General features: G+C 45.4%; 1 protein-coding gene across 12 annotated transcripts in view; it reads right to left on the minus strand.

The window, feature by feature from the left end:
- The window catches only part of FGD5 (FYVE, RhoGEF and PH domain containing 5), a 142,507-nt gene that overhangs the window by 67,962 nt on the left and 57,879 nt on the right, over positions 1-16,666 (minus strand). For all 12 annotated transcript variants that reach the window (XR_014545295.1, XR_014545296.1, XM_083602683.1 and 9 more), the window contains exon 3: positions 5,708-5,837. Coding sequence is in view for 10 of the 12 variants with exons in the window: in XM_083602683.1 (XP_083458809.1) it covers positions 5,708-5,837 (130 nt within the window). In the remaining 2 variants the exon portion in view is untranslated. The remainder of the gene's footprint in view (positions 1-5,707; positions 5,838-16,666) is intronic.

A 16,666-nucleotide genomic window follows, 5' to 3' on the forward strand; every position in this document is an offset into this window, starting at 1 on the left:
TTTATGGGGTTTGTAGATTATATGAGTAAAACTGAAATGGAATGTGCAAGTCAGATGCAGCTCTCCAACACCTAGGGGTCCCTGAGGGTGAGAAATTTCTGGTGCTTGTAGGTGATAGTTACCCCACTGAAACCATTTGTGTGTCTACAATATACTCAAACGGGTATAAAGAGACACACAGGGAAGGATCTTAATGCTCCCCCCGCATTTTTTTGTTTTTTACTCTTAACATAAATGGGGCTTCCCCTTGGAGAAGAATCAAGCTGAGTAGACATACAAGGGAAAACATGTGCTGCTCCTAGCTCCACATTTCACATTAACTTTTTGCATTGAAACCCCAGGCAGCAGTTAAGTATAATGAATGTGACTTTTTTTATTTCTCCTGCATTGAGAGTAAATGGCAGGCAGGACCATCCTACAGCTGCAAACGACTTTCTATAAATCCAAAATCACGCTTAATTGCCTCTATTATGACCTTTAAACATCTGTATCCTGAGTTTTGTCTTTATAAACATTAGCATTACTGCTGAGATCACATTAATCCGCTTTAATCTTTACCGTGAAATCGTTTTGCTTCCCATATATAATTTTCAGCTGCTTGTACAAATGTATGCATCTATTTTCTCCCAGATACAATGGAGCAGTCATGCTAGTTTTTACGCCTTCCCTGTTCACTGAGGATAAGAACATGTCACTTGTTGGACCAAACTAAGCTCAGATGTTTGCTGCTTGGTTGGGGGTGATTTGTGCCATTGACTGCATGCAAGGAGTAGATATAGCTTGCCCCTGGTTACAATTGTCCATGTGCTTGGCACCTGAAATGACGAGGCAGCCCTCCTGCAAAGGGCTCTCCTTATCTCAGGCTGAAATGGTAATTTAATGAGGATTTCAGGGAAAGGAGGCGTTTTTGTGCCCCAATCTGATGCTTGCTTCCAGCAAGCTTTTTCTTCAACAAGCTGGAAAAAGGCAAGGTCACCTTTGCTCAGAGCAATGGAATAAATATATAAAAGAGACACACATGTGAAGAATGGCCTCAATATGCCTCTTAGGTAGTTTTAAGCTGGGTAAAACTGAGCTATAGGGGTCTATGTGAAGGGCACCCCCTTCTCCAAGGAGTAGCACGGCAATTTTAAAAAATGACAGCATCCTGTTGGAAATTTGCTAGCCCAACACCAGCTGCCAGGGATTCCCCCCCCCCAATGGATCCAACCTTGATAAGAAAATCCAGTTTTAAACAAAAAACCTCCCCTAGAATACAATGTGACTCTGGGGGTGGGATGGGGGGACACACACACACACTACATATTATATAAGACAAACTACATATTATTATGGGGAAAACCCATGATGTTCTGGATGTCCCAGAATATTCCTTCTTTTTTAAAAACAAAAATGTTCTGCACGAATTTGCCAGGTTGATTGGAGTGATGGGGCTGCCCAATCCTTCCCCGAGCATCAGGTCTGGGATCAAAACTGCTCCCTGCAATCTGCTGTTTTATACCACAGGGGAAAATATTTTGTTCTTTGCTTGTACAGTGGTACCTCGGGTTAAGTACTTAATTCATTCCGGAGGTCCGTTCTTAACCTGAAACTGTTCTTAACCTGAAGCACCACTTTAGCTAATGGGGCCTCCCGCTGTTGCTGCCCCGCTGGAGCACGATTTCTGTTCTCATCCTGAAGCAAAGTTCTTAACCTGAGGTAATATTTCTGGGTTAGCGGAGTCTGTAAGCTGAAGCATATGAAACCTGAAGCGTATGTAACCCAAGGTACCACTGTATGTATGTATGTATTAGCTGCCTTGAAACATAACAATGGTATGCTGCATGCTTCATTTCAAAGAGGTTAGCTCAGAAGAGCAGAGATCCACCAGATGTAACCCAAATGTACACTCCAGACTAAGAATCAGCGGCAGAGCAAGCCAATCGGGCACCTGGGGTGGCGCACGTGCCCTGCACCTAGGCCAGCCGGGGCAGGACACTCCATGGGGCCTCTGAGGAGTCTGCCTGCCTCTTCCCACTCAGCAGCCCTACAGCTAAGGGGGAGGCGGTGGGCGGACCATTTGGGGCAGTGCAGAGGATGCGGGTGCCCAAGCCACCACATCACTCCCAGGAGAGACGCATAGCTTAGGCGCAGGCCCCACAGTGAGTGCCGCCTGGCATTTTGTCACCCCCTCCATGGTGGCACCCGGGGCGACCCGCCCCCACCACACCCCCTTCCTCCACCCCTGCTAAGAATGTTGGGTTTTTCTTTGTTTTTAAAAGTGTGGTCAAGAGTCAAATTATGTCCCCAAATTTGCAGAGAGGTCATGCCTAGGGTGGCATAGTCAGAAGTGGCTGTTGCTTTGAAACAGTGTAGTGATTCTATGAAAACACAAAGGCACTATTCAGCCAAATTTAAGGGATGGTGCTTAAGTCTCTCCCATTCAGTGAGACGAAATTAAGTACGTTTCACCTGATTGTGCCTTTGGCTACTTTTAATATATATGCTTATTTGTTTTTATTTTTAACAGCCCCATTCTAACCAGTATAAAATTACATGCAGAGACATAAGGGAATCTAAGCTCACAAAACTGAAGAGCAAGAATCTCTTGTATAGCAGATCCTTCCCACCCTCAGTGGAAGCACTGTTAATAAAAATAAAGTACACTTTCTGGATAAAACCATAGATCTTATCTGCTAGGTGATCTCATGCCTTTATTCAGACTGATTTTCCCCTGGGAGATGGAAACCATAGACGAACAAGCAAAACATTAAAAAAGAAAACCAAAAACTTACTCTTGCTTCCAGACCAGCCCAAATACTGTTTTCACAAGATTAGCTCACTTCCAAATCCTTGGTACTATTTTTGGCATCCAAACCTACTGAAGTCTGCCAATTCTCTCTAAGTGACAGTGCACTGAAATTTGCTCTTGTTTTACAACTACTTCATCTTGCACTAAGGATTTCCCAACAAGAAAGAGACAGTACTTTTGCTGGGTACTTAGATGATGTACTTGCACTTCATCACTCAGACATGGCTTTTTGATAAAATGGCTAATATTGCAATCCTTCTTTACATATGAATGCAGAAGGAAGTTCCACTTAGTTCAATGGAAGCTTTTCTGAGCTAAGTATGTATGGGACGGAAGCCTAATATTCTCTCAGAGGGCTGAGAGTTTTTTGTGTGAAAGCCTCAGAAAGTCGTAATATATTACCAACTATGACAACCACTACGTTATGGTATCAGTGACATGCCATCCTTCTTGTTCAATCCTGTCAGGAGTGTCTCTGACAGCATTCATCTTGGGAATTTAGAGAATGCTAAATTTTATCAGTAATTCTTAAGAACTGAAAGGTCTAGGAGGAAGTGTCAGAAAATTTGTGGTGGTTGTGGTTGTTAAAATTTGTACACCGCCCTTCATCTACAGATCTCGGGGCAGAATTATCACACTGACCAGCGTTACTCCAGTATTTTCCAATCCATGTCCATAACTTAGGGGATGCTGTCTCCATACAGACACATAAATACTGGACTAGCGAATGACAGTGTCTGGGCAGCTTTCTCCTCCAGCAGTGACTGACGCTGCAAGAGTCTTCAGGGTGAAAGCCTAAGGTGATCTCACACTGTGAGCAATTGATAGGGAGCATAGCAACCATGAGCAATGAAGGGGGTGTTCTTCGATTGTTGATCAGCAGTTTAATGGAAAAGATGGTTAGGCGCTCCTATTCTCTGCTATCCTTTTTTTAATGACCCCTGAAATAAATAGTTAAATAAGACATTTTGCTGCCTGAGGGAGGCCACTCTGTCGGATAGCCTGGAATGCCAACTGGACATGCAGCTGAATCTTACTTCTACATCAGCAATGGGACAGCAACCTTCACCACACTTGTGGGCAGCAGGCTAGCTCAGGGGGTACAGGGCTGGCTCTGTGCCTGACGCACACAGCTCTGTCTTCTAAAAACCAAGGAATGCCTACGCAGGGCTCAGAAGGAATGGCCAGAAGGCTGGTGCCATTGCTCCTCAGTCTAGAATCTGTTGTCTGAAGTGGCTGCCTCACTCTTCTAATGCAGGGATAGCCAAGCTAATACCTTCTGGGTATTACTGAATATCCATGGTCATTTGACTTGCTGTATGGGACTGACGGGAGTCTAATAATATCTGAAGGGCACCATGTTGTACCTAATGGAAAGGCTGGCCCTGCTAACTACCTGAAACCTCAGCCTAACAATGAACTAATTTCTGTTTTCCTGGTTCCTTTTCACTGCAGAAAATTGTATTTTGACTCACGTTGAACTGCTGCCTTTGCCTAAAGCAGAACAGTCATATATTTGGCCCAGGCATAAGACTCAAACTTCCAACATCTGCAGCTAATTTTCATTCAGCACCATATGTTTCAGCAATATCTTGCTTTCAACATGATTCCGTAACTGGGCTGAATGCAACAAAGGGAGATCAAAATCAAAATGGCAGGGGCACTTTACAAACGCTTCCCCTTTATTCTCTCTGTATGTCAGCCATCTGACGGCCTACTCAGTAGTGGCACCCTGGCTGTGAAATGCTCTTCACAGGAAGGCTCACTTTGCCCCTACTCAGATTTCATTAAAGTGCCAGGCAGAAGCATTTTATTTTCCTAGGCTTTTTTAAAAAAAATATTTACATTGTTCTCATTCTACTTTGTTTTATTGCTTCCAATGGCTTTTATACTGTAAAACCATCAGCTTTTACAATATGTTTTATTGCAATCTTAACTTTTTGCAGGCCACATAGTGAAGACAAAGAAGTAAAATGTGGGCATGAGTGGAAGAGCAAGTGGGAAAGATAGAAGGGGGCAGGCATACCCTCCAACATTTCTCCAAGGAAAATAGGGACTCCCATTCCAAAATGAAAATTTTACTATTTATACCCCACACTTCTTATTGGGTTGCCCCAGCCACCCTGGGCAGCTCCCAACATACATAAAAACATAATAAAACATTAAACATATTTTTTAAAAAACCCTTCCCTATACAGGATTGCCTTCAGATGGCTCAGGAGTTGGATAGCTCCATACCCTCCAACATTTCTCCAATGAAAATAGGGACATCCTAAGGAAAAGTGGGACATTCTGGGATTACATCAGACACTAGGATGGCTTCTCTAAATCAGGGACATTCCTGGAAAATAGGGACACTTGGAGGGTCTGAGCAGGCAGGACAATCAAGAAGGCTTCTTCCTTATCTTGCCTCCTTCATGTATACATCTGCCTTTCTCCTCCATCTAAAATACCTGTTTCTGGCAAGTGGATGAATGGAGATCTGGTACCTGTGGTGCTGTGCAGGGCAGATGGCAGCTCCCAGGAGTCCAGCTTCGCTTCAGGGGCTGCCAGTTGCTATCAGTTACTTTCACAGTCCTGCTTTGGGCAGAACTGAGAGTACGATAGAGTGAGACTGCTTATAATGGGAAAAACACTTTCAGGAATAAATATATGTCCAGTGCATCTTCTGACCATGTAATACTGACACCCCACTTGTTCACTGATCCTGGCTGCAAGTTCAGACAAATGTGATGTGGGCACATCATATGTTGTTGGTATCCTGCAGGTAGTAGCTGAATCCAGTCAGTGAGCAGGGGCAGGGGTGGAATCTACTGCAGAAATGGCCCAAGACACCTCACAAGATCTATTGGATTTGTTGCAAGACCTGCCTCCAAAAATTTAATTACACACACACCTTTAAAAATGGTGTTTTACCTTATGGAGGAGGTTGGACTCTCCCTGGTTCCCATCCTCATCTCCAGAACTTTTCTGTTCCTCATCTGATGTGACGTCTTCAATAGGAATCACAGAGATAGGGCACACCTTGTAAGGTTCTGTGTAGGCACTGTGGACAGAGGAAAGCAAGTTATTCTAAGGACACTCTCAATGGATGATAGCAAGAGAGGCTGCATGCAACAGATTCTAGATTCCGGTCCTCTATCACTATGCTGGGTCTGAGTGCTAGGAGCTTTGTGCCATATTGTAAATAGCATCATCCTGCTAGATTCTACAACCTACAAATTTATATTCCATGTCAGTCATTTTGGTGTTGTAGAGAAGTTTGATGTCAAGCAGGTCCGTGTGTGTGTGTGTGTGTGTGTGTGTGTGTGTGTGTGTTTTAACAGTGAACGGCAGAAGAAAAGCAGATTATTCCACCTTCTTCATGAAGCAGTGAGGCATTCACAGAACAACCACTTTGAGTCCTACATTGCAGGGGGTTGAGGTCCCTTCCAGCTCTTGAGTTTTGACTCTATGAACCACAGAAGTAGGAAAGCATGACTGGCAGGAAAGAAAGAAAGAAAGAAAGAAAGAAAGAAAGAAAGAAAGAAAGAAAGAAAGAAAGAAAGAAAGATGTTTTCAGACAAAAACATCTTGGAGGTCCCAGGCCACAGAGAGGTTAGGCTGGCCTCAACCAGAGCCAGGGCTTTTTTGGCTGTGGCTCCAATCTGATGGAACGCTCTGTCACAAGAGACCAGGGCCCTGTGGGACTTGACATCTTTCTGCAGGGCCTGCAAGACAGAGCTGTTCCAGGGCACAGCCTGACCCCCTTCTTTGGCAATCCTCACAGAACTCTAGCCCAATGGTTGCCATTAATCTGATTTGAACTGATTTTAGAATGAACTGATTTTAGAATGTTGTACTATTTTACTGTTGTTAGCCGCTCTGAGCCCAGATTCGGCTGGCGAGGGCGGGATATAAATAACAATTTATGATGATGATGATGATGATGATGATGAAAGAAAGCAACTGGTTTATGCACCTCATGAGGAAGGATTCTTTCAAAATGCATCAGATCTTACATCAAATCTTACTTCAAGTAACTGGAATTCATCCCCCCGCCCCTGTAGCCTCCAGATCACTTGATGGGAGGAATTCGAGTGCATCTTGGAAATTGAGATTTTCATAGTTCAAAGAACTCTGTCACCCTAAAATCCCTATCTATCATCTATCATCTATCATCTATCTATCTATTTACTTTTTGATGCAACAGTGAAATGCAGTGAAAAATATGGTATGGACAAATGATTAAGAAGAACACATTCAAAAACACTCACTAAGGAAATTGGGATGAATGCTAGTTGTCGTATAACCTCCCCACAAACAAGTCAGAATAAAGTCTCAATGATCTTACTTCTGGTAAGGTTTTGTGAAAGCAGATCAGGATAAATGTTCAATAAACAGGTCACCTACGGAAGCCCATTATTTTCTGAAGAGGTATTAGAGATATGGTGAGGAGAGAAGTCTTGATCATCAAACTTTACTCTGTATTCAGCTATTGAAGGTACATAACAAATAATGGCTAGCGTCCTGACCTCTCCCTTTCAGAAGATATTTTCCCAACTATATAAATGGGTCTTTACCACAAATGTCTACTTTCTATGCTTTTTGTCTTGTTTTAAATGTATTTGTTGTTTTTGTGTTTTTAACTGCTTTTAATTATCTTCAGTATAAACTTGCCTTGAGATGGTTGCTTAGAAGGCAATAAATCAATCAGTGAAGATGAGAATATGTACATAGGGCTGCTGCCTTAAGATGTTTATTTCTGAGAAACAGCTAAATGTTATTGGAATGAGGAAGTTAATCTAATGTAACAGAATCTGGATTTTATATTATTATTATTATCATTATTAGTTCATTACACATCAGCGAAATTTGATTAATTATTGTGAATTATATATGTATCCTAGCCTCCTTCCACATAATTAAGTGTAACATGCATGGGAGTTATGTCATTTTTCTCATATGAACAACATAATGAACAAAGAGAACTGAGTTAAACCAGTTGGCTGTCTTACCAGTTGACTGTTTAGAGTGTTAAGGGAGGGGAAGTACCTTTGGCAAAAATGTTCCTCTTCAACCAGGCCTTTGGCTGATTAACATCCTATACCCTTTTTAATGTGGAAGAGGAGGGTTATTGTTTTGTTCTTGTTTTTATTATGTAATTTGTGTTTTCATCTTGCAATTTTATGCTGTGAACCACCCTGATATCTACAGGTGAAGGGCAATATACAAATTTAGGAAATAATAAAAATTAAAATGAATGCAATATATTTCTCCTACCACTGGGTTATAAGCACTATCCATTCTTCACAACCCTATGAAGTAGGTTAAACTGAGGGACACCCAGTAACTTACATGGCTTAGTGAGAATTAAACCCAGGTATCCCAAATCTGACACTCCACCCCTGGCAAATTGGTAGTAAATATGCTGCATACATATATGAGAAGACAATGTTTTGTGATCCTTGTATCTCTCCTGAATAATAGTTCTACTGACTCCAAGAAGCTAATAGGATTTGGTGCCTAAGCCAAGTGAGATCTGTCTATCCTAATTTTCAACTGTTGGCACCTGCTGTTGGATCCCACATTCTGGTACTGCAGGGGTAACCAACATGGTGCTTCCATTTGCTGTTGGACACCAGCCAGCATGGTCAATGGTCAGGAATGATGGGAAATAGAGTCCAATAGCATCTAGAGGACACCACACTGGATATTCCTGTGGCAGTGTAGCTCAATCCCGTATTCAAAATTATGGTCCTATGATACCTTGCCTGTTCCAATTCTGAGGGAAATCGAGATTACTTTTTTGTTTTACGTTATAACCATAGCATGAGTTGACCTGTCCTGGATGCTGGGATGGGGCACAGCAACTGTGCCCTGTGCCAACATTTGTCAGTATTACAGCTAGGCATGCTTTGGAAAAGTTCCGCAGGAAGACTCAGTCATGATCATTCACAATATTAACATTCAGAAGACTTTTTTTGTTTTGTTTTTTGTTTTGGCCATATGTACCGAAATTTCCCCCCAAAATGTATGCAGCCTTGTATACATAGAAGCTGGGCTGGAAGAGCATGTGACTGATATTTCTTTTATCTCATTCCAAGCAGGCTCTAGACTAATCATCTAATACTTCCGGTAACAGCACATAACAATTGTTAATAATGTCTGGTGTACACGATGAGGCCATAATGGCTTTAAAATGAACAACAACTGCTTAAGGAAGAAACCTATGGCACATTTTCACAGGCAGCTATGCAAATGCAAGTCATTATGATTCCCCTAAGCACTGCAGTAGGAAACTCATCACCTTTATGATTCTCCCCACTGCCCCCTCCCCACTATTAGATATTTATAGCCTTTAATTCAGTAAATAGCTCCAGGCTGAAGAACAGCCAAACTTTCCTTCACGTCATTGGGACCTTACGTGCATGGGCTGAGAACCATCGCTCATATACTATCAATTATGTGGTTGCCGTAAGCATTTTTGCATTACTTGGTCCAAGTTTCTCACAGTTGCTTTTGACAAAAGAGACCTCTTTGTTTTCCCAAAGGCCCAGAATTTTTCAGTCACTTTTTCTTGGTAACCATTTACCCTAAATGCTGCAGCAACAAAAACAAAGCCCAAAGCTCCACATTTTCATGCTTTTGTGTATTACTAGTCCATTTCTGGGCAATATATTTTGGTGGTCAACCACACATGTAACCTCATATGGTTCTCTACGGCCTTTCCGTATTCCCTCTAAATCCACTCACCACTGTTCATTTCCCTCCACTGTCTTCACCACTTCCAAAATTTTCAAGTCACCATAGTTGGGCGGAGAGGGAAGTGGGATGATGGCAGCAGGTTGCACCTTGACTTCACATAAAGGCCTTCACACAAACAACCAAGAAGAAGAAGAAGAAGAGTTTGGATTTGATATCCCGCCTTTCACTCCCTTTAAGGAGTCTCAAAGCGGCTAATATTCTCCTTTCCCTTCCTCCCCCACAACAAACACTCTGTGAGGTGAGTGGGACTGAGAGACTTCAAAGAAGTATGACTGGCCCAAGGTCACCCAGCAGCTGCATGTGGAGGAGCGGAGACACGAACCCGGTTCCCCAGATTACGAGACTACCGCTCTTAACCACTACACCACACTGGTGGTTCTCTACACCAGACTTATAGACAGTAAGAGCAGTTTGGCAATGGAACCAAGTACCTAGAGGGGTGGTGGGTTCTTCAAGGCTGTGAGTCCTCAAGCAGAGACTGGGCAGCCATTTGTTGGAGGTTCTCTAGATTTCCTGCTGGGTCAGATGGCCTACAAGGCCCTCTCCAACTCTACGATTCTATGACTCTATGACTGACAGGCCTCGAAAAGCAACTGGATATATAGGCGCTCTATAGATGTTGTAATTAATGTGTCAATGGAAAGAACCTGCAAAAAAACAACATGAGAGCCTGCCGGGTGGCCAACCAGTTGCCTACGGGGAGCCCTCAATCCTCCTCCACACTCCCAGATTATGTATTAGTATGTCTGAAAGGGGGAGATGTGGTCATGTAAGGATGACGCAAGATGATGCAAGGTGAATACATTTCGGGATTTCATTTTTCTATCACAAAAGAAAGTTTATGGACAAAGAAACACGAAGGGAAAGTTTTAAAAAAATAAATATAAACATAAAACTAAATATAAAAAGGGAGCACCATTCAAGTCTGGATCACTGAATGTGAATGGTTTTGTGAAAATTGATAAAACACAACAAGCATGAAGTGCACCCTTTTAGTTGAGTCTTTTCTATCTCTGTATTATTATTCCTGATGAGATTGAGGCTGTGTGGGCTCAGGATCATTTATGCCAGTGGTTCCCAAAATGAATGATACCAGCAGAGGGGGCAGTGGGATTACCGTGTGTGTGTGTGTGTATGTGTGTGTGTTAAAAGCGTGGCAAGGGGCACTGAAGTTGAGCAAAGGAGCAATTAATTGTTACTATTGTGAATTTTATTATTAATTGAGCAAACCACGATTCTGAACAATGTTTTTTATAGGGTAGGGAGCACTGGGGATGAGTTTATGGAACCAAGAGGACAGTGGCCCAAAAATGTTTTCAAACCACTGATTGACACTACTCAACACATGGCAAAATTAAAAATGTGTTAGGAGGATGATCAGCACGGCAAATTTCAAAAGGGAAAAAAATACAGTTGTTTAAAAAGCAGCATCACACATAATATAAGAGCTAGCCAAGCAAGATCCCTGAGAAGAAAGGAAACTGGTATTCTAACAGTTTCCTAAGGATTATAATGAAAGATGCATAGATCACATTAATTCTGTCAATACATTTTTAAATGGCAGGTGATTTAGTAAGACCATCTCTCTGAATGGTCTTGGAATGAGATATGATATTTCATGGCATAGATATTCAGTGCACACAAAGTATATGATTGCAAATGCATCCCCCTTGCAAGCATTTATCTTCACCCTTGATTATTTATGATGGGCAATCTCTTCTCCATGTTGGAAGGCTATTCTTCTTTACAATACAAGAATTTTAAGCAAAACCCCTTTCAAGAAAGGGCAGTAGAACTTGTCAACAGGCTATGGATTCCATTTGGCTGAAGGAGGGAAGGAGTAAAAGCAGCTCTCGGCCACTGGTGCAGTTCAGAGATGCTTGGAGAAACAGAGCAGCCTTCTTTAGCTCTTCAAAAGAAAGTAGGGAGGGGTATGCATTCAGGCCCTCCACCTAATGCCCCTGCCTGTGTGAGCTCCTCTCCTGTGCATTGAGCATGAAAGTCTGTTAGAGGATTCTAACTATGTTCTGTAGAACATGGTTAGAATCCCCCTTGCAATGAGGACCCCTGAGCAATCAGGGTTCCTGTCAGGGAACTGCCATCGGGAGAACTGGAGAGGAAGAGACTCACAGAGGCTGGCAGAGACTTGTCAGCTGATGAGGGAACCAGCAGGGGGAGAGAGGCAGTTCCAAGGGATAGTGAGTCGGAAGGAGGACTCAGAGACAATTCCAGCGAGAACAGCGAGGAGGTTTCGGGACCTCCTATAGGGACGCCCACTCCTCGCCGGAAATTGTCACGTAGAGAGTCCAGAAGACGTGTTTCCGTTAAGGAGCTTTTATGCTGGAGGAAATTCCGTAAACGCCCACTGTCGGATTCTGCCAGCGACTGACGGAGCCATGTTTATGGGGCTCCGTTACAGACAGTGGTTTGTGGACTTAGCCAAACACTGAGGGATCAGTAACTTTACGCACAAGCAGCTCAACATCCCATCACAGCAATCCGACAGTCCCTGAAAGCAGCTTGTGCAGAGAAAGCATCATGAGCGACCCAGCCGGAACCGGAGCTGCAGGAGGAGCTGGAGCCAGTCCGAGCCTGGAAGAAAGGTACCGGGTGTTGGAGGTCCAGCTAGCGCTGCAAACGGCGAGGCTCGATGAGAGGAGGGCTCAGGATGCAGAAAGGGCAAAGGCCCCCCCACAAGGAAGAAAGATGCCAGGATTGGTGCAGAAGTTTGGGGGGGATCCCAGGAACTATCAAGCCTTTAGGACAGAGATGCAGTATGCTCTTAATCTGCAGTTTGATGACTTTCCCGACGAGGAATCGCGAGTGGGGTTTGTGGTTAGCCATCTCGAAGGAGGGGCTAGAGACTGGGTTAGACCCCTGATGGCAAGGCATGATGAAGTCTTGAAAGACGCACGGAAGTTTTTTCGCGCCATGGACCTGATGTTTTCCAGCGAGATTGAACAGGGAGTGGTGCGCAGACAGTTGATGGCTTGTAAACAGGGGAGCCGATCTGTCCGTGAGTACTGGACTGAGTTTACTATGCTGATACACAAATTGGGGTGGGATCTGTCAGCGGAACCCATTCAAATGCTTTTTGAAGAGGGACTTTCTTCGGCTGTGAAAGATGAACTTTCCCGGGCGCCCAGGGCGGAGTCTATGGACCAGCTGACCAAATCAGCGCTGACCATTGGAGCACGCCAGGAGGCTAGAGCCTTGGAGAAGCGGGAAGGGAAAGGGGAGCGTTGGAGGGATTTCCGCATTCCAGAGATTCCGGAGCCAACTTTCCCGCCCGCAGAGCCGATGGAAGTTGGAACAGCGCGCGCGCGGGCAGTTTCAAATCCCAGTGAAGGGCGGAAGAAGGAGGGGAAGAGCCCCAAGAAATGTTATCTCTGCCAGCAGCCAGGTCATTTTGCCAGGGTCTGTCCACAAAGAAAGGAATGGCAAGGGATGGCAGGAGCTGTTGGGGGGAAGGAGGAGGAAGGGCAGGACCAAGTAAAAGCCAGCGCCTGACTGCCACCATCAGGGCACAGCAGTCAGGCGAAGGAGCAGTAAAAGTGCCCACGCCTGAACCTCCGAGACCAGCCCTAGTGATAGAGGTGTTGCTAGAGCTGCCAAACGGACATCCCTTAAAGATAAGGGCGCTATTGGACTCAGGCAGCTCCTGTAATTTTATGAGCAAGGAATTTGCAGCAGAACACCAGATACAGACTATCCCTTTAAGCAACCCCTTGCAGGTGACCACGATCGATGGGAGAGAGCTGTTGGGAGGAGAAGTCAGCTTACAGACCGTCCCAATGGTAATGAGGGTAGCCAGGCACACCGAAAGAATAGCGTTCAATGTGGCCACCTTGGGAGGGGCTCCCATTATTTTGGGGATGAGCTGGCTAGCGTTGCATGATCCGCTAGTGGGTTGGCATCAGAGAGTGGTCTCCTTTGGGTCAGCACATTGCCTAGAACATTGCAAAGAGGGCAAGGCTCCAGAAGGGGCAAGAGCCTTTCTAGCAGGAACAGAAGTAACGGACAAAAGAAAGGTTCCCAAACAATACGCTGACCTGAGCCAGGTCTTCAGCGAAAGGGAAGCAGACAAACTACCACCGCATAGACCCTTTGACTGCCAGATCAATCTAGTCCCTGGAGCCCAGCTCCCTGTGGGCAAGCTGTATGCCATGTCAGACAGGGAAATGCAGGAGTTGAGGGAGTTTATTGACAAAAACCTGAAGAGAGGTTTCATCAGAGAGTCCAGAGCGGTGGGGGGCAGCCCAGTGTTTTTTGTGGACAAAAAAAACACGGATAAGCCGAGATTGGTCGTGGACTACCGGACCCTAAATGCCGTGTCGGAACCAGTGGCTTTCCCTATGCCCAGGATTGATGACATTTTGACCAGGGTGAGGAAGGGAAAGATTTTTACTAAACTGGACCTAAGGGGGGCATACAACCTGATACGGATAAGGGAGGGGGATGAATGGAAGACAACAATGTTCACCCCTCTAGGGGCTTTCGAATATGTCGTTATGCCTTTTGGATTACAAGCAGGCTCAGCATGTTTTCAATCGTTCATGAACCACGTCCTGGGACCTCTGCTCTACAAGAATTGTGTGGCCTTCCTAGATGACGTATTAGTCTATTCAGAGAATGAGGAGCAGCATGTAAAGGACGTCAGAGAAGTGTTGAGCCGACTGCAAGCAAACCAACTGTGGGTGAAATTAGAGAAGTGTCAGTTTCACACCAAGGAGGTGGAATTCCTGGGGTACCGCTTGTCAGACAAGGGATTAGCCATGGATCCAGGCAAGGTCCAAGCGGTACTGGAATGGAAGACACCGAAAACGAAAAAGGATGTGCAAAGATTCTTAGGGTTTGGGAACTTTTATCGGAAGTTCATCAAGAACTTTGCCCACTTAACGGCTCGCATCACGGACTGTCTCAGCAGCAAGAAGAAGTTTGTTTGGACGGCGGAAGCGGAGCAAGCATTCGAAGAATTGAAAAAGGCCTTCGCTTCGGAAGAACAGCTCCTGCATGTGGATTTACAAAAACCCATGAGAGTGGAGACTGACGCATCAGACCGGGCGGTGGGGGCGGTGCTTCTTCAGCCGGGGAAGGATAAGTCGGAGTGGAGACCGTGTGCCTTCTTCTCGCGGAAGTTAAACAAATCCGAGAGGAACTACACGGTATATGACCGAGAACTACTTGCCATTCACGAAGCGTTCCGGAAATGGAGACACTTACTAATTGGGGCACAACACAAGGTGCAAGTATGCACAGACCACAAGAATTTAGAGTACTGGAGAACGGCACGAGTGTTCAACCAACGGCAAGTGAGATGGGCACAGGAGTTCTCCAAATTTTATTTTGAAATTTGCTATGTGCCAGGCCCAGAAAACGTCAGGGCGGACGCTCTCTCACGCAAACCAGAGTATTTGGAGGGGGAGGGAGCACCCGAAGAGAGACATATCATCCCAGAGGACCGCTGGGTGTGTGGGGCGGCGTTGGTGGGGCAAAGGGAACTGGTAGAGGAGATGCAGAATGATGAATACGCCCAGAATAAGCTCCGAGGTCTAAGGAGGGAGGGAGAAAACTCCGGAGGTTTTGAAGAAAGAAATGGGGCATTGTATTACAAAGGGGCACTATATATACCCGAAGGGGAATTGAGAGGGAGAGTACTCAAACAGCTGCACGACAGCCCCACAGCAGGGCATTTTGGGCAACACAAAACCATGTGGTTGGTTACCAGGGAATTTTGGTGGCCCAGGGTGAGGGAAGATGTAAGGGAGTATGTAAGAGGGTGTGACCAATGCCAGCGAGCCAAGGGAGAAAGGCGGGCGCCGGCGGGGTTATTAGAACCGTTGCCCACACCAGAAAGGCCATGGGAGGCGGTATCGATAGATTTTATGACTGATCTGCCGAAATCCAAGGGAAAAACCGCCATACTGGTCGTAGTAGACCTGTTAACTAAGATGGGCCACTTTGTAGCGTGCTCACATGCAGTCACGGCGGAAGAGACAGCTAAATTGTTTGTAGAACATATTTTTAGACTGCATGGCGCCCCCTTGAGGTTGATCTCAGACCGGGGCAAACAATTCACGTCCAGGTTCTGGAGGAAGCTCATGAGCTTACTGCACGTGGAGGTCAATTTTTCGACTGCCCGGCACCCAGAAACCAACGGGCAGGCGGAAAGAGCAAACGGTATCCTCCAACAATACCTGAGGTGTTATGTCAATGACAGAGAGAACGATTGGGTGGAAAAGTTGGCGCTGGCGGAATTTGCCTACAATAATGCGGAGAATGTGTCCACCGGGATGAGCCCCTTTTTGGCTAATTATGGGTGCCACCCCAGGGCATTTCCAGGGGGAGGAGGGGAGAGATGGAGCGTCCCAGCCGCCGAACAGTTTGTAGAAGAAATGGAAGCGATCCATCGTCAACTCCAACTCAACTTAGAAAGGGCCAAGGAACAATATAAGAAGCAGGCAGACAAGAACAGAAGGGAAGGTGAAACCATAAGGGTGGGGGATCAGGTGTGGCTGTCAACCCAAGGATTGCCGTTCAAGGGGGGTTGTAAGAAATTGAGACCCAAAAGATTGGGACCATTTGAGGTCATTCAACAGGTTAACCCAGTGGCTTTCAGACTCCGGTTACCGAACCACATGAAACTGCACCCAGTATTCCACAGGTCATTGCTGTCACCGTATAGGGGGGGAAATGAAGGGGTTTTCCCACGGGGACCAGTCTTAGAAGAGAGGGAAAGCAGCAACCATGTGGCGGAAATCCTCGACTCCAGGTGGAAGGGTCATCAGGTGGAGTATTTGGTGGCGTGGGAAGGGGAACCGGAGTCAGAAAACACCTGGGTGACGGCAGAGGAAGTCAATGACGAGGTCTTGATTGAAGCGTTCCATCAAAGGTTCCCCAGGAAACCTCAGTCAGTAGCGAGGTTCCGGAGGGAGTACTTTGGCACCACCGACGAGGAGGAGGAATTGGAAGGATTCACGGGGTCTGAGTTGGAAGAAGGAGTAGATTCCGATGAGGATGAGTACTTAGAAACCCGAAACAGCAACCGGTGGAGGAAAATGTTCGAGACTTCGGAAGATGAGGGAAGTTCTTTCAGGGGTTTTGCTCCCTCGCCTCCCGCAGAGGAGG

This window comes from Podarcis filfolensis (genome assembly GCF_964270895.1).
Source record: "Podarcis filfolensis genome assembly, chromosome: 2".
Lineage (NCBI taxonomy): Eukaryota > Metazoa > Chordata > Lepidosauria > Squamata > Lacertidae > Podarcis > Podarcis filfolensis.